The 21,955-nt window shown below is 31.8% G+C and overlaps 1 protein-coding gene across 1 annotated transcript; it reads left to right on the top strand.

Moving 5' to 3' along the window:
• The first annotated feature begins 4,466 nt into the window (after positions 1–4,466).
• On the top strand, positions 4,467–20,119 carry LOC139526306 (ankyrin repeat domain-containing protein 50-like). The gene is made up of 2 exons (XM_071321436.1): positions 4,467–4,584; positions 17,187–20,119. Exons 1-2 carry the CDS (start codon positions 4,467–4,469, stop codon positions 20,117–20,119), a joined length of 3,051 nt encoding a protein of 1,016 aa, XP_071177537.1.
• The last annotated feature ends 1,836 nt before the right edge of the window (positions 20,120–21,955 follow it).

Below are 21,955 nucleotides of genomic sequence, written 5' to 3' on the forward strand. Positions count from 1 at the left end.
GATGCAATATTAACCTGTAAAGTTAGTCCTACAAGTCTACCTGTGAAATGGTTTAAAGACGGCAATGCTGTTGAACTAGACGATAATTGTGAACAGTGTAATAAAGGCACAAAACACATCCTTAGTATCAAGCATGCTAAATCAGATGACAGTGGAGAATATTGTGTGAAAGCAGGAAACTTTTCCCGAAAACTACAGCTGAAAATTAAAGGTATTTGAGGTTGTTAAAAAACTTAATATTAAATGTTATGTCGTTATATATTATATCAGTTTGTAGGTGTTATCGTTTTGTTCCAATATTTTTTTGTACCAATATTGTTTTGTACCAAAATTGTTTTGCACCAACCAATGTGTTAAAGAACTTTGTCATACACATAATTTAAGCTAGGAACCATTGAAGCATCTTAATTCTAAATTCAATATGTTATTATGTATTTATTATGATTTCCATTAAAAACGATAAATTGTTGCTTTATTGATAGCCTTTTGTATGCAATTTGTATGAGTCCTATTACACAAAAAAAAGTTATAGCAGAAATTGACATGCGAGATCAAGAACTCATTTAAAAAATGTTGCACGATTATTTCTTCATCATTTGAAAATCAAGCCAAATCCGTTCCGTCAAGGGCTTAGTTTTATACAGTCAAAGATAAAGAAAAATTATCTATGATTATTATCAAATGATCTATAATAAATAAGATGAGAAGAACATAACCCATATCATATCATGGTTTTAGAATAAATGTGTTTGTCTATGATGGAGAGATTCTATGAGTGAGTCAATATTTATACCAAACTATGCTTTTTTTTAATGAATTGACCACAAGATACTATAACTTGATCCCATTTTACTAAGTCTGTTTAAAGATATGGTTAGCTTTCATGTTGAATGGCGACATTTTTAAGATTATCAATAATGTTATGCTAAAAGATTACAAATAAAATACCTTCACGAATAAGAAGTTTGCATGTTAATTTCTAATTACGGATGATGTCCTAGTACCGATGATAAAAAAAAGTTAATGTTTTGACTAGTTTGTGATATCGAAAAACTGTTAGTCTTTTAATTTTCCAGTGCAAGCAAAACGTCTTACTTTAAAATCAAATACGCTGTAACTCATGAAAAAATCAAACAGGCTCTCTATTTTTTATGATAATTTATCTAAACAGATTGTTTTCTGGAAGACCCTTCCAGTGATGAGTACATAGAAGGAGAAGATGCAATATTGACCTGTAAAGTAAGCCCTACAAGTCTACCTGTGGAATGGTTTAAAGACGGCAATGCTGTTGAACTAGATGATAATTGTGAAAAGTCCAATGAAGGCACAAAACACATCCTTCGAATCAAGCATGCTAAATCAGATGACAGTGGGGAATATTGTGTAAAAGTAGGAAACTTTTCCCGAAAACTACAGCTGGAAATTAAAGGTATGAATAAGATGATGTTCTCTGAAATGTTTGTTTGCATATGTTGTTTTTGTTTTTGTTTTGAACTTATATTGATTTGTATCAACAAATGTATTTATTAGGATCCACTCACATACTTGGCGCTTGATTTTGATTTCAATGCGTTAGTATCTCCTCCTCAGTAATAACACCAGAATAGTTCATTTGTTTTGATTTTTCTGTTGATTAAGTTTATATGTGTCCGCTTATCAAGTTGAATTAAATATAACCATTTAATATATTGAAAAACTTTTTATAAATCCATGGTATCTTTTTCTGAGCATATTATTTGTGATTGGTTTGAATAAGTAGGTTGAAAATAAAATCTGCAACAAAGAACAAGTTCTAGCGGTTTATGTCACGCTTAAAGGAGAAGGGACATAAAGGTTTTGGCCCAAGATAATTAAACGGTGGACAACTATCTCAAATTGGAACATAATGTTTTAAAAAGCACAGGGTTTAATTAAAGGGTTACGATCCACTCCCGTTCTCTTCATCCTTGGCAGATTGAGATAACATTTGTGATATCAATATCTTATGAAGACGAAACGCGCGTCTGGTGTATCAAATATTAACCCTGGTACCTTTGATAACTTTTTGTGCCATCTATCGGAAGATTTAGGTCACGCCCATTCCGAATACATTATTCTGTACCAATGGTAGCACTTGAACTCTTCAATTTGGAGGTAAAACACGGCAGAGTCTAGATTCTACACACTTGGTAAAGCTGGAAACGAAAATATACGTCAACATTCATGCATTTGTGCATGAAACATACATAGGAACTTCTATTAGTTGATTAAAAACATTGAAGTTGTCGCTAAATATAGTCGTATATTAAGTGATGTGAAGACTTGTTTGACAGTAAACACGTGGCAATTGTTTACAAACACTTTTTACATCTACACGTGATCACGTTATAGGCGCTTTTTGATTGGATGCAGCGAGTTTCTACTGCAACCAATACAAATCCTTATCTTGTGTCTTCGAAATGTTATCTCAATCCACCAAGGGTGAAGAGAACGGGAGTGGATCGTAACCCTTGGCTAGCGAAGATGAGGGTCAAGAAATTTGAATGAAAAAGAAAAACATTGTTTTATCTGAAAACGTCAACATTGCGTCATAATATGTATTGTTTTCACAAAAAGATGACAAATGCAGAATTATGTAGTATCCCATCGTTGTTACCTTTTTGGAAACATAATGCGTAGCCTAGAAACAACAAAATAGTTTAAGAGAAGCTTTTTTACAACTATTGACCTTATCTCACCAGATATAAAGTTGTTCCGTGGGTGCGCACAAACTTTTCATTCTACAATTTACTAAAAAATTGATGAAAAACAAGGAAAAACAAGAATTTAAATAAAATATGCAAAATTTATCATAGTTTGTTGCATTGTAACTCATTCGATGTGATTTTTATTGTTTTTTTTCGAAATACGTGTACGAGTTCGGACAAATATAAGGATGTGTATGAAAACTTTAACAGTTGCAGTAATTTTGGGCCAAATAAGGGCCTTATTGCCACTATTCTTTTTAACTGCAATAAAAACTGTACACTTTCTGTCAAAATTCCTAGTAATCTTTTGTAATTAACACTTACTAATAAGTTAATCATGTACGTATCATGTAAATATAACGGTATTTGATGAGACTGCTATTAAAGAGAGAGGGTTAGCGCTATAAAGCCAGGTTTAATCCACCATTTTCTACATTTGAAAATGCCTGTACCAAGTCAGGAATATGACAGTTCTTGTCTATTCGTTTTTGATGCGTTTTGTTATTTGATTTTGCCATGTGATTATGGACTTTCCGTATTGATTTTCCTCTGAGTTCAGTATTTTTGTGATTTTACTTTTTATTTGCAGTACTGATAACAACAAAAACAGTAGTAATATTGATATGATATAAATGTGACGTCATTTTGTGCGTTGAGGCTTTGGCTAACTCGGCTGTGTATTTTTATGTGCTGGATAAAGTTGATTTATGTTTTATTCTGTAGTAAGTCTCCACTTCGGTTTAATCATGTATATATATTATATAGTCATTTTATAAAATTTACTGTTTGCAAAAGTATAAATTATTCTTAATAATATGAATGTTCTTATCCCATGCAGAAAGTCCTAGCCGTGTTGGGCATAACTTTTTTGAACTTTTGGTACTCAGTGCTCTTTTACTATGTACTTTGGTTTTCGAACTGTTTTCATTTGAGGTTCACTGGTTTGTCTTTTGTGGAAGAAACGCACATCTGGCGTATTAGATATTAAACCTAGTACCTTTTGTTACTTATTATTCGTGTGTTTTTCTGTCCTATATGTTCTCCCATTTATTTGTATTGTAGTCCTGTCATGTAAGGTTGTCATTTTAATGTTATATTTAACATTGCCATACAAGCGGAAGCTTTTTCATGCCACCAAACCAGGCTAAACCCACCATTTTTTCTTTAAATGTTCTGTACCAAGTCAGAAAAATGGCCATTGTTTTATTATAGTTCGTTTCATTCGTGCGTGGTCCATTTTAATGTTGTGTTTCTGTTGTGTCGTTGTTCTCCTCTTATATTTGATGCGTTTCTCTAAGTTTTAGTTTGTAACCCGGATTTGTTTTTTTCTCTCAATCGGTTTATGAGTTTCAAACAGTGGTATGCTGCTGTTGCCTTTATTTATATACAACAGTTGATACTCCATTCAAATCATATTTATGTTTCTTAAATAATGATCACCAAATTTGTTTAATAAACAACAGTTTTTGAATAAAATGTATGAAACGTTAAAACATGAAAAAAGACATAACGTTATAAAAACACTTCTTAGTGAGTAAAATGAAAAAGAAGTTGGTTTAAAGATTAACATAACATTTTTAATTATTGTTTTTATTTACAGATTATTTTCTGCAAGGCCCTTCCAAAATCGAGTGCATAGAAGGAGAAGATGCAATTTTGACTTGTAAAGTACGCTATAAGAACCAACCTGCAAATTGGATGAAAGATGGCAAAGAAATAACATTTAACGAAAATTGTACAATGTCCAATCAAGGCAATACATACAACCTTATAATGAAGAAAGTTATATCAGAGGACAGTGGAGAATATTGTATGCACGTTGGAAACTTTTCCAAGAAAATACAGCTGAAAATTAAAGGTATTGAGTTTATTAAGCACAAGACGAAACTTGTATTAACTAATATATTGTTATGTCATAGTTTTGTTGGCAACCGTTACCGTTTTGAACTTATATTGTTTTGTAACAACTAATGTTTCACATTCAATCACATATTTCAATCTTAAAACCATTAGCAGCAAAGTATATAACTCTTGTTCAAAATAATCAAAAAGAGGGTCGATAAATACCAGATTGACAATCAAACTCATAGATCGAAAATAAATTGACAACGATATCAGACTTACAATTTGGTACACCTGACACACATATGGGCTCCATTAGAGGCAACTAAAAAGAAAATTTGAAATACAACAAATCCAAAATATTGCGATAAGGTATAGGACCACTTATTACGCCCGTTCTGATAATTTTAATCGATGTAAAAAGTAAAATCACAAAAATACTGAACTTCGAGGAAAATTTAAAAAGAAAAGTTCCTTATCAAATGGCAAAATTAAAAGCTCCAAACATCAAACGAATTGAAAACAACTGTCATAATCCTAACTTGATACAGGCATTTTTGTATGTTGAAAATAGTGGATGGAAAATGTTAAATATAAATTTCCTGTTTACAAAACTTTGACTTTTTCGAAACCGAGGATTTTCGTATCACAGGCATAGATTACCTTAGCCGTATTTGGAACAACTGTTTGTAACATTGGGTTCTCAATGCTCTTCAATATTGTACTTGTTTGGCTTTATATCAATTATAATCCTGGTATCTTTGATAACTATTTACACCACTGGGTCGATGCCACTGCCAGTGGACGTTTCGTCCCCAAGGGTATCACCAGCCCAGTAGTCAGCGCTTTGGTTTTTACATAAATATCAATTATATGGTAATTTTTATAAATTTCCTGTTTACTATACTTTAACGTTTTCGAACAACTGAAGATGTTCTTATCCAAGGCATAGATTACCTTCGCCGTATTTGGCACAACATTTTGGAATTTTGTGTCCTCAATGTTCTTCAACTTTGACTTGTTTGGCTTTATAATGATTTTGATCTGAGCGTCGCTGATGGGTCTTGTGTAGACGAAACGTACATCTGGCGTATTGAATTAAAATCCTGGTACCTTTGATAACTATTTATAGCTAGCTAAAACTCTCACTTGTATGACAGTCGAAGAAATGTCATTATATTGACAACGACGCGTGAACAAAACAAACAGATACAATATGCAAACTTGTCAAAAATAGGGGCAAAGCAGTCAACATTGTGATCATCTTAATCACTATAAAACAATTAAATGTTACAAAGAAGTACAGAAAGGCATATATCAAATTTAAAATAATCTTTTTGGTTTCTTGGTATACAGTTTTATTTATCTATGTAAAACATGTATAATCCAAACATAAACAATTGAAAGATTTAAGGTACTGGCTTAGAATCGCGCGTTTGACGTTATGTAGGTCGATATAATATATGTAAAAAAACCAGTAGTATACCGCTGTTCGAAATCGATAAAGTAGTATTAAGTTAAATTCAATTGGCAGATTAATTATATCTTTCAGTCATAACCACATGTATACCATTTTTCCTCAACATTGAGATATTTATCTTACAATTGTGTTTAACAAAATAATCTGGTAATATACATGTACAAAATGATAGATTGAACCTTGTTTTATAGACTGTAGTATGACAATTGCATGTAATTTCATTACATTTACAACAATGGGTGAGTGCGACAACCACATCAAATACTCTGCAGTCAATGAATGTTTTTTTTAGATTATTTGCCAGTTATCCATCTTAGACCCTTTAATTTGTTATAACCTCAAATTTAAAGCAAAATAATATAAAGAACAGCATTCCAATGTCCGCTGTAATGAGCATGAACTATATTTCGACGGTTTTGCAAGAGCGGGATATGATGATATTTCCAGAGCACCTGAGGTCGTCTGTATGTTTCCGGGTGTGTGCTTCTAATTTGGTTTTATTTTTCAGAGTTGCTTCTATTTTTATATAATTGTGTGTTTTGCCTGTGTCTTTGGTTCTCATTTATGCATTGATTGTGCATTGATTGTACTGCTGTCTGAATAAAGCTGCGATAGTAGATTTATTTGTTTCAGTGGTTTTCGTTTGTTATATTTATAGAAGGCTACATTTAAATATGTCCGTATGTTATCATTGTGGTTATTATGTACACTTTTTAGGCTTATATACATATTCTCTAGTGACTGTTTAATGAATTGAATCATCATCCCATATGGTATATAAAATTGTTTAGTTGGATTGCTGACAAAAAATATAGTTTGTATATAAAAATGATAACATCTACACTTCTAGACCAGTCTACCCCATCCGCTGTATAAAATGTAACTTCAATGGTCGAAGTATTGCCTTATCATGGAAGGCAATTCTAGAGATAGACATGTAATCGAGTGGTCTAGAGCGCTGGACATGAGGATAAGCGATTTTGCTGTGGTGAATGGAAGGTGTGAGTTAAGGGACAACAATTTGTCTGAATTAAAATTTCAAATTCTCTATTTTTCCGACTCATATATCTATAGACACTGATTTCGAATTTGATAAAAAAAGACATTTTTGTCAACATAATTTGATTAATTGTCTATGTAAATACTGGTTATGAAAGGACAACTGTGGAACAAAACATACGACAACAACCAATTGTCCTTAAGTTTGAAAGCCATACAGCTAGAAAGCAGGTTACGGTTTGACCCAAAGTCTTTAGCAATTTGTATTAAAATTCAAAAGTTTGTTTTTTTTCTAAAAATCGCCGGATTTGGACTTAGATCGGGGATGAAACAATTATCTATGTATATATCCGTAGATATGGATATGTAAAAACCCTTCAGAACCCTGTACTTCTTCGCCTAAAGGTGTTTACATATATACATATCTTCGGATATGAACGTAGATAACTTATAATATCACTTGAGTAGCGTGAAATGAAAAATGATCATAAATATATCAAATTTGAAAAAAGCGATAAGATAAGATAACAACAGAAAATTTGTAAAATATATTACCATGTAGAATCTGCAAAATCCGAATTTGAATGTAATTATTAATAACCCTTTTTTTTAGACATTCTTGATGAAGTTATTCCTAAACATATACGTGGTAAGTTTATTGATTTTATCATCTTTAGTACAAACACAAGAACATGCACATGTATTATTAACTTGATAAGGGCTTGTTTTGAGGATACATCTATAATTTTCAATTTGTATGTCCATCTGACCACCTTTTAACGCAAAATTCCAAAATTTTTGGTCTTTTTCTTTTTTAGCGATTTCTTTGACAGTATGTTTTTACACTTATGAGTTTGGATGTTCCTTTGGTATATTTCGCCTTTGCCATAAGAACGACTTGCGATGTATAGATTATCGGGTTTTCTAAAAATTGATATCGTAAAATATCTTTTGGCGAGTGAAAGCAGCAAACCACCTAACAATTTTCACATTATGTCGAGCTGCTGATATTTGACGATATCTATACGAAGAAAACCCGATTATCTTTTTATCGTTCTATTACTAGTCTTTTTCCTCTTCCTAATACAGTTTTACGTTTGACGAAATAAAGATTGATAACGTCTCCTCTCTCATTGTGACGTCGCTGATAACTTTTCCTCTTACATTGTGACATTGCTGATAATGCCTGGTCTCGTTTTAAAGCCTTGGTACGAGAATTACGGAGCCATAGACGAGGGTGATATAGGGGTAGGGAAAGGGCGAAAATCTGATTTATTGGCGTCAATTTTAAAAATAACTTCAAAAATATGTGAACAGTTAAAGTGTTTTTTTTATTAAAGTGCCTCGGTGGTCAACTAGTCTGAGGAGTTCACCTACTGTATCACAGAGCTTTTATTGCAGTTTTATATCTGTTCTTCATCTCATTGTGAATCCTTGGCAATTAGAAGCACGAAGTACTAGCCTGTCAGCACTGGGGTTGTAAGTTCGAAACTTACACGAGGAAGGTGTGATGGACTCTTACATGAATAGGATTGTCGTTTTTCCTGTTTAATCTCAGAGGTTCTCTCTGGGTAGTCCTGCCTCCTCTGAAAAAATTAATACTGCAACGAAATAGTCCATAGTGATGAAAGTGGTATTAAACATCAATCAATTTATTATGTAAAATATAAAATATGATATATCCCATCCTCAATTTTACGGAGATATTCTTTGCAGTGCCCGGAAATATTGAAACGATCCCTTAAAACTATACGGTTTGGGCTTTGCTCATTGTTGAAAGCCGTACGGTTACATATAACTACTTATTTCGGTGTCATTGTTTCTTTTGGTGAGTGTTATCTCATTAGAATTCTTCTTTATAAGTTATGACATTATTCTTGTGTGTATGTATTAACTTCTTTTATACAGCTTGTATTTTGACCAAAAAGTAGCAATCATGTTTATTTGTATGTTCATATTAGGGCAAACTTGGCACTTAATAATTGTAGAACGTAAATTATAAACAAACATTGTACATTTAGTGTAAATATATAAAATTTCTGATAGTAATTACTACAGAACTGGGGACAATTCACATGCACTGAACAACAAGGTGATAAATAATAACAAAGCAGATATTCAAGAGTAATTTTCTTAAAGTGTAATACCGCTTCTGATTTGTCTACTTAGCCGTGGTTTAGCTGGCATTTTTGAAATCACTGTTTCAAATAATGAAATATTTGGAATACACAACTTTAAACTAGTTCAACAGGAATAACACAACAATCTACAAAAAAAAAACGAATATGATAGACATGAACCAACAATAAGAACATAGTTTGGAGTGGCACAAACATAATGCTGCTAGGTTAAACAGGATTGTATGCGCGCAACCCTCCCCATAAAATTGGAGAGAGGTTTAACAGCACAACATAAAAGCAATCTATAAATCATGTTAAAAAGTGTATGATCCGATTGATACAAAGTAGAACAAATCTAGGAAAAACACACACATCACTACGCAGGGTATCTATACATATATAATACACAAAGTACAATTTGTAGACAACTCGCAGTAACTGTTACTGAAAGGTACACTAAAATATCAATCCGCACACATTCAACTTTCAATAAATGTGTTCTAAAGACGTCCTCAAAATTTAGAAAAAAAGATTGGCTTGTGCAATTCCAAAATATAAGTATCGACAAATTGCAGCACCTTGAAAGTACATATGAGTATACTCATCATATTATGTATGGTTTTAATTTACCGAAGCCACCATCCATATTTAACACCCAGTCTATGATAGAACCATGCAAAATGCCTATAAGTGGGTCCACATGACATGTTAACCAAATGAAATTAAATTTTGCACACATGTTATGATAGTCAAGAGAGAAAAAAATCGAACTTTAAAATGTGTTTTTAAGCTATTTGTAGATTTTACAGCGCCATCTACTGGAAATGCCTGAATTTCCAAAAGAATCTACAAAAATATCACAATTTTGTTACTCTGAATATACTAGATAAGGTTATGTTTAACTGGTATTTGAATTGATTTTTATAACAAGCATCATTCGTCCTTAGAAACTTGACAAAATGTTGAAGCTTGAGTATTGCTAATTTTTTAGGCTGACCGGTCCAAAAAGGGCATTTTGGGCATATTTTGAATACTTGTTAAAAAGATCATCAAAAGGACATGAAATCGCATAAAGGATTTATAATTTTTAAATGTTTTAAATATTTCTATACCGGTTTACATGTGAACTACAAGTTTTATTATTTTTGAGTTGGGGTCTCTTACATCCTTACCATCATTGACCATGGCAACGGGTTATAATCATATATTTTCTACAATAATCTGTGTAATTAAACATGAAAACTAATTTATCTTTTGACAATATCTGATGATATTTGGCATAAAGGTGTACAACAATAAGACAGTTTGTCTCATGAAATAAAAACTGTCAGTTGACCTTGAACTTTGACCTCAAGGTCATAATATTTGATTTTACCCCCCCCCCCCCCCCCTTGTTATACTAGAACACACTTTTTTCTCTTCAATTACGATTTTTTAATACTTGACACACAATGTCAGCACCTAAATATGATGTGTTGTGTACCATGGATAATGACCTTAATATTTGACCTTCAAGGTCAAATAAAAGGTCAAGGCGAAAAAGTTATTCTATATGTCAGCCTAAAACAAAATATTCTGTCTTGACATGTCAATATGAAGGAGAAGTGTACTGCGATTGCTTATGATACATCAAATAAAACTGGAGTGGAAGTAAGCAATTTTATTTTATAGGCCACAGATCGGGCAAGACCTTTGCTGTACAGCTAAGGGTTTTCCCTGTGATCATGTTCTGCTCCCCATATAATGATGTTACTGTTTAGACTTATCTTTTAAAAAAGTTTAGAACCCAATCAGTAACCCATATTTAATCTGTATTGTCTTCTAGTTCATCATTGGGGTCATGCCTTGCTCCTTACATACAATTGATGGTTAAATAGCTTGAAATATGTTCAAATTGCTACCTTAAATCATATATATTTTTTCCATTAGATCTGAAAGTACACCAATGATGTTTTTGCTGGAGTTAGCTCCCCTTATAAACACTGTCCAGATACCCACCTATAAACTATATACTCTAATAATTGTATAGCATGACTATACCAATTAAGTGTACCATATAGTATGTTACTCATTTCCTAACCCCTCGACTCATACATTGTTAAATTAATTGGAAACAGTGCATAATTTCACTCACGCACCATTTATTTTAATTACAATTGGAGTTCTTTTTTTGTAAAAAAGAACTCCAATTGTACTTCTACAGGGAAGACATAAGTTTTGATTCACTAAAACAGTTATATTGAGTAATAGTAAAATTTAAAAAAAAATCATAAAAATGTTAGCTTAATGCAGAAACTTTAAATACTGCAAATTCAGAACTTAATGTTTGTAATAATATTATAATTGCTTCTTCATGGTAACTGTCAAAATGTGAGATTGATGGAAGCAAATTTAAATTACACTGTAACAGAATATTGTACAAAAATTAAATTGCAACTTTGGGGTTATATATCAGCCTATGCCGTATAGAGCTAACTAAATGGTGTCGGGTTTCACAGTTTGTTGCAGAAAGTGGAGCGACCAATGGGTGTACAATTTTTTGGCTGGTTAACTTCTGATATGAAATGTTGTATCCTTGACATATACCCAATATCTATTCTTGTTGTCCCTCTCAGCATCACATTGCAGCTGGGGATATATAAATGCTGTTCGTTCTTCTATCCTAGCATTGGTTCGTATTGTAAAGTATATAGTATAATTAATCGTTATCTAATCTAAAATTTTTGCCATTGCTTTCTAAAGATAAATGGTCAAGGCTGAAGATGAGCCCAGTTCAAACAATTAGAAGTTGGGGGAACATTGGTTGTTTTATTCATATTGCAATTATTTTTGTCGAGCCTGCAACTTTTGTTGCAGAAAGCTCGACATAGGGATAGTGATCCGGCGGCGTTGTTAGCCTACTTCTTGAAAGCTTTATATTTTAGAAGGTGGAAGACCTGGATTCTTCATACTTTGTATATAGATGCCTCATGTTACGAAGTTTCCGTAAGTCACATGTCCAATGTTCTTGACCTCATTTTCATGGTTCAGTGACCACTTGAAAAAAAAGTTCAGATTTTTTGTAATGTTGAATTCTCTCTTATTATAAGTTATAGCATAACTATATATTTGGTATGTTCGTGCCTTGCAAGGTCCTCATGCCCGTCATTGATCAGTGAACAAGGTTAAGTTTTTGGTGGTCAAGTCCATATCTCAGATACTATAAGCAATAGGGCTAGTATATTCGGTGCATGAAAGGACTGTAAGGTGTACATGTTCAACTGGCAGGTGTCATCTAACCTTGACCTCATTTTCATAGTTCAGTGGTTATAGTTAAGTTTTTGTGTTTTGGTCTGTTTTTCTAATACTTTATGAAATAGGTCTACTATATATGTTGTATGGAATGATTGTAAAGTGTACATGTCTAGTGGGCAGATGTCATCTGACCTTGACCTCATTTTTATGGTTCAGTGGTCAAAGTTAAGTTTTTGAGTTTTGGTCTTTTTGTCTAATATTATATACCAAAGGTCAACTATGTATTTTATGATCTATATGTCAGTCCTGCAGGTTTTATTTGACCATGACCTCAGTTTCACGGTTTATTGCACAGTGTTAAGATTTTGTATTTTGGTCTATTTTTCTTAAACTATAAGTAATAGGTAAACTATATTTGTTGTATGGAAGCATTGTTAGCTGCACATGTCAGCCTGGCATGGTTCATTTGACCTTGACCTTCTTTTCATTGTTCCTTAGTTTTGTTCAACTATCTTGGTTAATGTTAAATTTATGTGACAGTTGTAATAAAGCTTTATACTTAGGACTATCAACATAATAACAATGATTAGTAAAGGCGAGAAATTTCAGTGTGTGACCTCTTGTTGAATTTATAGAAGGTCTCTTTAGTCAGTTTGTTAGATTTCCCAAATAATAACTAAGAAAACAATGAAGATTTGATAAATAATGGCTGTTGTTTGAAAGGCCCAAGAAATGTAAAATTTCTTCAAAAAATTAAAAAGAACCTATTATAATACATTTTACCACATCTTCTTACTTTCATATTGTATGCTTTTTATACGACTCCAAATAAACACATTTGGTTAAGATAATGGATCTCTATAATTTAAAAAAAAGGTTCAATACCACAAAGGAAGGTTGGGATCACTTTTAGGGATGATGATCCCAATCGTTTAGGAAAAAGGGGCCACAAAGGGGCCAAAAACAAGCATGTTTATAGTTTCATGATAATTACTTGTGTATTAGTGTTTTATTTGTCTGAAATTGTACCACAATGTTTAATTTTACAAATAGAAGGTTGGGATTTATTTTAGGGGTTATGGGGCCAACAGTTTAGGAATAAAGGACTAAAAGGGGATCAAAAACTAGCATTTCTATAGTTTCCAGACAATAACTTGTGTTTTAGGGTATGGATCTCTCTGACATTGTACCACAAGGTTCCGTATAACATATGGAAGGCTAGGATCGATTTTGGGGTTAATAACTCAAGTATGGAAAAATTAGGGGTCAAAAAGTGCCAAAACAAGCACTTTTCTAGACAATAACTTGTGTTTAAGAGTATGCATCTCTCTGGAAAGTACTACAATATTCCGTTATACAAAAGAGAGGCTTGGATTGTGTTACGGAGTTGTTGCTCCAAAAAGGTAAAACAAAAGGGGGGGGGGGGGGGTATTTTTTTCCAATTCATTAAAGGGATTCATATTTTTTTTCCCAAAATTTTCCAAATTTCGAATTCAATTGCACAATATTACACAATAGAATTGTTCGATCTTTGACCACATTTATGTTGTGTCTGAATTATATATTTTATATCAAAAATTTGATTTCCATGCAAAATCAGGCAGTATCAGTCATGAGTATTGTGTCCAATATGCCCCAACTGTTCAATGTTCGACATCTCAGATCGTATCAGGCTGCGCTCAGCGAAGCATTTTATATAAGCAAGGTGGGAAAAAAACTGAAAAATACCACGGTATAAAGGCTGTGATTGTTCGTGTCAGTGTAAAAGTGTAATGTTGACATAAAAATATATAAAGTATTTCTAAAGTTTACTTTAGACATTACCCTTTTACCATAAAAAAAAAATTTACATTAACAAGCTAAGTTTTGATAAAGTTGTTGGTGTTAAAGAAAAGAACCAAATGTTGACGCCGCTGCAACCAACGAAAGAATATAGGATCGCTATATCTCACTTTTGCAACACAAATAGTGCATCATTGATATAAATTATCAGCATGACAAGATGTAAAAACAATTCAATGGCTAAACTTGCCCGTTTACTTCCTATTGGTGATATTGTCCTTCAATGGCGATTTTAAACAATTTGCGTGTTTGCGTATTATTTTGAAATGGGATAAACTGTAATAGTTTAATATATAGGTGTTTAGAAACTATAGGGGCAAAAACAAAGGACTACAAAAAGGTCTGCATGGCTCAAATTGTCAGATCTTATAGCCTTATAATGACGATTTTTAACCTTTGTTTTTATTTTTGCCTAGTATCTTGAAAATTTCAATCTAAAGATGTCAACTTTTAAAAGCAAGAAAAAAATGTTTTATAATTATTTGATAATAAGAAACATTTAAATACATTAGATTGTTTTACAATCATGACAATGATGAGTTAACTCTAGTAAAATATGACAGCATACATTAGTTTAGAAGTCTGTTATTATAATTTAGGATTTCTTTGTATTATCATCAATTGGTCATATAAAAATCAATGTTAATTTGAATGTATTTTGTTTTAGGTAATTACACCTAGTTAAAAAAAAATCTTTTCTTTTAAAAATATTCTTAAACTGTAAACTATATGAATGTACAGATTGTTATCCTATAAATGTTTGTTATCAATTTACAACTGCAAAATTTTTACATTTTTCCACAGAATAGTACAAGAAATCCTGATTGTTTTAGTCTAAACATTCTCTTTATACTTCGTTGAAGGCTTTGTTTTATATTTATCTTTATGAAAAGAAAGAAAGTATTGAAAGGCTTAAGATTTATCAAGCGCAGAACACTTAATTTGAAGAAACATCTTTAAAAAAATTTTCTTATTCAGATTTTTGAAAATGCATTTTTCTCAGAATTACCTCCATTTGTACCATAGAAAATCAATATTTATGGCATAATTTATGTTGATTGTAATGTCTTCTTTGTTAGTTGAACATTGTTAGGTATAATAATGGTTTAGAAAAAAGAAATAAATTCATTCACAAAATTTTCTACGGATTGATATATTATTTTCATTGATTTCAGAAATTTGAATATTATATGTATTCAAGGAGGATTTTTAGAAAGTACTAAAACAAGAGCCCAACCATCGTATATGGTTAAATGCGTTAATGACTATGTCTCGTAATATAATCCAATAGATATATACTTTTATGTTTAATGTACTGAGAATTGGTAAGTTTAAAAAAAGTTATGTTAAGTTTTTTTCAAATAATTTGTACTGGATTATCTCATTTTTTACCAGATAATTCAATATATATGGCACTATAAATTGTAATTGAACTTTGGTAATTGTTACTTTGAATTAATTTGTCAATGAGTGTACTGCTTTTGAAACAGAAACACTTACATTCCAAAAATTATCCACAAAATACTAGTGTAAATTCATTAATTTATAGAGAGAAAATATAAATTTAGGCATTTTTTTAGGAGAATTCTACAATATACTTGAAAAATACCCCAACAAGCTAAAATGCATAATTAAGTATTCCAATTGATAAAATAAAGTGAGTTATCTTAATATTTTTAATGGACCAGAGGCTGGATAGCTTTTAAAATATGTACTTTTTATGATTTTCTGAAAATATTTTTTACTGGATTATCTCCCTTGTAATACTCCACAAACTGTTTCTTAAAAAAAGGTATGCACTGATGAGTTTCTAAAGCTTTAACACTTGATTATTCAATAAATCATCATTCTCTATCTCATTATTTTTCGCATTTTTAAAATTGAGGGTGTTGAAATTGGTCAACTTCATAGAAATATACTGCCTCAAACATGTGAAAACTGGTTCCCGGTACATTACTGCATCTTCAAGCTGAAAGACATGGGAACCAGATGAACTATTTTTAATATGAACTTCTTTTATAATGATGTTTAAGCACACAAAGTTTTAATCGAATCTGATGACCCCCCTTGTGGACTGTTTTGCATGGTTTTATGGGAGACTGGGTTAAAACCAATAAAAACAATATTCAACCATCTAATTTTACCGTTTAGAATGAGGTTATTTATAGGGTTGGTTAGAACACTCACATTGTATCAAATGTTCGGGCTCGGTTCACATCATCAGTAAAAAATATAGAATGTGCTGTTCTGTTTCAAAAGTTTTTTGACAGGCACAGCACATCTTACAAACTAAAACTTTGTATATTTTAAAGAATTAAGTAAAGGTTTAGTAAGTTGTGGTAACGAAATCCCTGACATAATAATTTACTATGTATTCATAGATTAAGCTCTTTAGAGTCTAAACGCCACTAAAGACACAAACACACCTAATGAGTTGGAGTATATACACACAGCAAGGCAGTGACAAAAGAACATCGCCGTCCAAAGAAAAGAAAAATTAACAATAAGGAAAGCAAAAACCGTCCCGTTAGTCGTAAATTTTTGGGTTGTGTTTTTGTTTTAAGTTCACTAATAATTATCGAGGAATGAACAGTTGTTGCTGTTGATATTTGATTTATTTTGAAATGTTCCTTTGGGTAAATTTCGTCATTACTTTTCAGGGAATTCTCGATTTTTTAATTTTAATAAATCACCAAGATAATGGTATGCGTTGTTGATTTTATTAATGAAATGGAATTAAGATGGATCTGTTCTAATTTTCTTCCTCTTTCTTTATAACAAAATCAAGGAACCAGGTTATCTCAAGTATGAAAATATTTTATAGGAATTCTTAAAAGAAGAATGATGCTTTGAAACCAGCACAATTCATACAACCGAATGTAGCATTATTGGTGTTATTGCAACTTGAGATTTAAACTTAAATTCCATAATATATTTTTGCAGAGCAGTTTGGAAAACGCTTGGAACAGTGGAAGAAGGATGATCAACAGTTCGTAAGTACTGAAGCAGAGAAACATGTAATGCAAGAAATTTTGAAACAAAGTTCCGTTACCCTGGTAGGAAACTCCGGCATTGGAAAAAGTTTTCTTTCTAAACACATTGCCCTGTTAATGATGGAACATGGCTTTACTGTAATTCCATGCAGTAACCCTGAAGATATTGGTAAATGGTTCAAACATGGTAAGAAAACATTATTTGTCTATGATGATGTCTGTGGCCGGTACACTCTTAATCAACAAACTTACGATGAATGGAAACAAATTCTTTGTTACATTACATCACTTCTTAGAGACCAATGTTGTAAAATATTGTCGACATGTAGATTGGAAGTTTACAAAGATGAACGTTTCAGCAATCTGTCTATTTTCAAAATGTGCAACATCGATTTAAGTTCGGACGAATTCAAACTTAGTGCCGCTGAACAAAATGCTATAGCTGAGGAGTACTTTACGGACAATACTGATGAAGTGAAGGAACTGTCAGAAAAATATGATTTTTTCCCACTTTTGTGTAGCTTGTATCATAAACAGAACCTCCAGAAAAATGTAAGCATTAGCTCTTTTTTTAGCAATCCTTTTGATTTTTTTAAAGATCAACTTGAACAAATGTATGGCGAGAGTGATGCTGGTAAGATGCAGTATTGTAGCTTAGTAATTTGTGTGATGTTTAACAACACATTAACAGAAGAAAACTGGTCCATAAAAGATGAGAAGATCGGACAAGTTTTAAACGATTTCCTCGCAGAATGTGAACTATCTAAAGACACACCTATCAAAAGTTTAAAGAAATCCCTTGAAACACTTGAAGGTACCTATGTAGTCAAGGAGGACAGTACATACAAAATAATCCATGATAAATTGTTCGATTTCCTGGCTAAGTACTTCGGGCAGAAGATGTTACAGCTCTTTTTTTGTCATGCGAATACCGATTTCATTGCTGAGAGATTCATTTGGAAGATTACAGAAAGCATGAGCACAGAAATAGAGTTTGTGATAAAAATACCAGATAAACATATAGATAAATATATAGAAAGATTGCTGCGAGACTGGAAGAACGGTTATGTCTACAGTGTGTATCATAACAGAAACATGAAATCTTCTTCATTTACAGAGACATTTGTTACACACTTAAATAAACTTGATCAATCAACGCAACATGAACTTGTTTGTACTAAAGATATTCACAGTAAAGATATAGCTCTTTCAGGAAGCTGTTATATTGGTACTATTGACCTCGTTAAATGGTTGATAAGTAGGAATAGTGACGTTAACTACAGTATAGATAATGGTTGGTTTCCCTTATTATTTGCTAGTCAGGAAGGACATGTTGATGTTGTTAAGGAACTGTTACAACATTCAGCTGATGTCAATAAATGTAACAAAAAAGATGCATCACCACTTTATATAGCAAGTCAGGAAGGACATGTTGATGTTGTTAAAGAACTGTTACAACATTCAGCTGGTATCAATAAGTGTACCAATGAGGATACATCACCTCTGTATATAGCAAGTCAGAATGGACATGTTGATGTTGTTAAAGAACTGTTACAACATTCAGCTGATGTCAATAAGTGTAACAATAATAATGCATCACCTCTGTTTATAGCAAGTCAGATTGGACATGTTGATGTTGTTAAAGAACTGTTACAGCATTCAGCTGATGTCAATAAGTGTAAAAATAATAATGCATCACCTCTGTTTATAGCAAGTCAGATTGGACATGCTGATGTTGTTAAAGAACTGTTACAACATTCAGCTGATGTCAATAAGTGTAACAATAATAATGCATCACCTCTGTTTATAGCAAGTCAGATTGGACATGTTGATGTTGTTAAAGAACTGTTACAGCATTCAGCTGATGTCAATAAGTGTAAAAATAATAATGCATCACCTCTGTTTATAGCAAGTCAGGAAGGACATGTTAATGTTGTTAAAGAACTGTTACAATATTCAGCTGATGTCAATCAATGTAGAAATGATGGCACTCCACCACTACAGATTGCTTGTAACAACAACAGGATAGAGGTTGTACATGAACTTCTTCAGTGTGATGATGTTGACATTGATCTCTGTGGTGAAGATGGATGTTCTTCACTTTATATGGCAAGTCAGGAAGGACATGTTGATGTTGTTAAAGAACTGTTACAACATTCAGCTGATGTCAATAAGTGTGACAATAATGGTGTATCACCTCTGTATATAGCAAGTCAGAATGGTCATGTTGATGTTGTTAAAGAACTGATACAACACTCAGCTGCTGTCAATAAGTGTAACAATAATGATGCATCACCTCTGTCTATAGCAAGTCAGAATGGACATGTTGATGTTGTTAAAGAACTGTTACAACACTCAGCTGATGTCAATAAGTGTGACAATGAGGATACATCACCTCTGTATATAGCAAGTCAGAATGGACATGTTGATGTTGTTAAAGAATTGATACAACATTCAGCTGATGTCAATCAATGTTACAATAATTGTATATCACCTCTAATTATAGCCAGTTATAATGGACATGTTGATGTTGTTAAAGAACTGTTACAACATTCAGCTGATGTCGATAAGTGTGAAAAGAATGGTGCATCACCTCTGTATAGAGCAAGTGAGAATGGGCATGTTGATGTTGTTAAAGAACTATTACAACATTCAGCTGATGTCAATACGTGTAACAAGAATGGTGAATCACCTCTGTATATTGCAAGTCAGAATGGACATGTTGATGTTGTTAAAGAACTGTTGAATCATTCAGCTGATGTCAACAAATGCGACGACAAAGGTCAAAAACCTCTTCATGTGGCACATATGAATGGTCATTTGAAAATAGAAGAATTACTTTTAGGAACAAGTGCAAGTCAACATTTATGTCACAATGATTAATTCCACATTGCTATTTTCGTTATTTCGTGTTTTGACAAATGCTCATATTGCAATTTTGTCTGTATATTTCCTACTTGAAGCTAAGATATGTTAAGGAGTCTATGGTTAACTAATTAACAACCCTTTAGACTTTCACCTGTATCTTTTTGTTAATTTTAAATTCCCAACTAGATGAACAATGGTATGTGCTCTAATGAATCGTGGATTATATACTAGAAAATCCGCTAAATTATAAAATATTCTCTATGTGTTTAAAATTGATTAACTCCAAAGATAACATTTAATTATTTGTACTTTCCTAAATTAATGCTAGAAAACATTTGATAACGTGTTACTAAGTTATCGAACCGTACTGCTAGTAATTTTTACATTAGTTTTGAATTGTTGGTTTAGTTTGATGTCTGACTGATGTGTTCCCATTATCTTTTTGTTGTTCAGTTTGATATTTGATAATGTCGACTTCAGTGAGCCATATATAATGTAACAGTTAGTAAACAATTTAAAAAGATATGCTATGCTATTAAGTGACAATTCTAAAAAACTGAGATTATTATAAAATCTTAAACAAAGATAATGCTCCAAATAAGCCTAATTAATTACACAGAAGTAGAAATAGTCATCATTATGCCATCATTCACGATTTACATGGGAAACGTATGCCAATCACAATTACCAATTGTTGAAATAATTATCAAGTGTACACAGCTAGTGTCAATGGCAATGTTCTCTGGTATACTTAGGGCAGTAAATGGTGTCATATTAAAATATACGTTTTTTTTCAAAAACAATTGTCTTTGCTTTAAAAGTAATACACGACACCGCAGAAAACATTCTATCACATTACTGAATGATAGAGTATAGTAATAGATAGTAATGAAAGAAACTAATTAAAAACTAATACTGTAAACCTCTTTTTGTTTGTATAGATATTTAAAGTGTAAAAGACCTACTTTTTTTTCATTTTCTTTATGTAAAATTGTTTATTGAAATTTAAGCTAAATTAACAATGATGATTTTGATTTTGAACAATTTTGGTTAATGAAAGATGACTATTTTTCTTGGGACAAAAACTAAAGATTATAGAAATTGACAACAGAAAAAATACCAATAACTCAAGATCAACAAGATTGTTTTTGTTTGTTGTATGTTGAATATTGTCCATTGTTGACATGATAGGTTTGCATAGCGCTAGGTGAGCAAACCAGCTTTTTCTGGAGCCTTTCAATTTCTAAAACATAATTTAAAATGCTTTCTCATGTATATTTACATCTTTATTTCTGTTATCTCTCATTGAGTAATTTCCTGATAGTTTGTATGAACTACTATTTTGTTGAGTGTATTTTTTGTAGTATATTGTTTCATTTTATTATTTTTGTTATTATCATTACACATGTTACATATCTATTGTCTGTTTATTGCATATGTTATTGTTTATAATAATATTGTGTGTATGATATATGCCCTCCTTGTGCCCAAATTTTACATTACATATATTCTTTTCTATTCTTTTCTATATTGTATAACATTAAGATATTATTGTTTCTTTCTAAAGAATTATTAGTATGTGTCTTAAATAGCTTTGTAAAATATTTGCAGAAGACAATAACAATCAAAACCAAGGAGTAAACAGTCTCACAAAATCAAAGGACATTAATTATTATAATGATTTCTATTATCATTATTATTTGACTTATTGAGTCCTTCTCATTGCATTTAAAGAGGATTTTTCCTGAAAAGGACAAACACTTTTGATTTGTCTACATTTTTGGTTTTAATAGAAAAAGATCAACAGACTTTTTTTATTCCGGATGTATATTTTAGACTGTTCGACAGACT

The sequence above is a fragment of the Mytilus edulis genome, chromosome 6 (genome assembly GCF_963676685.1).
Source record: "Mytilus edulis chromosome 6, xbMytEdul2.2, whole genome shotgun sequence".
Classification (NCBI taxonomy): domain Eukaryota; kingdom Metazoa; phylum Mollusca; class Bivalvia; order Mytilida; family Mytilidae; genus Mytilus; species Mytilus edulis.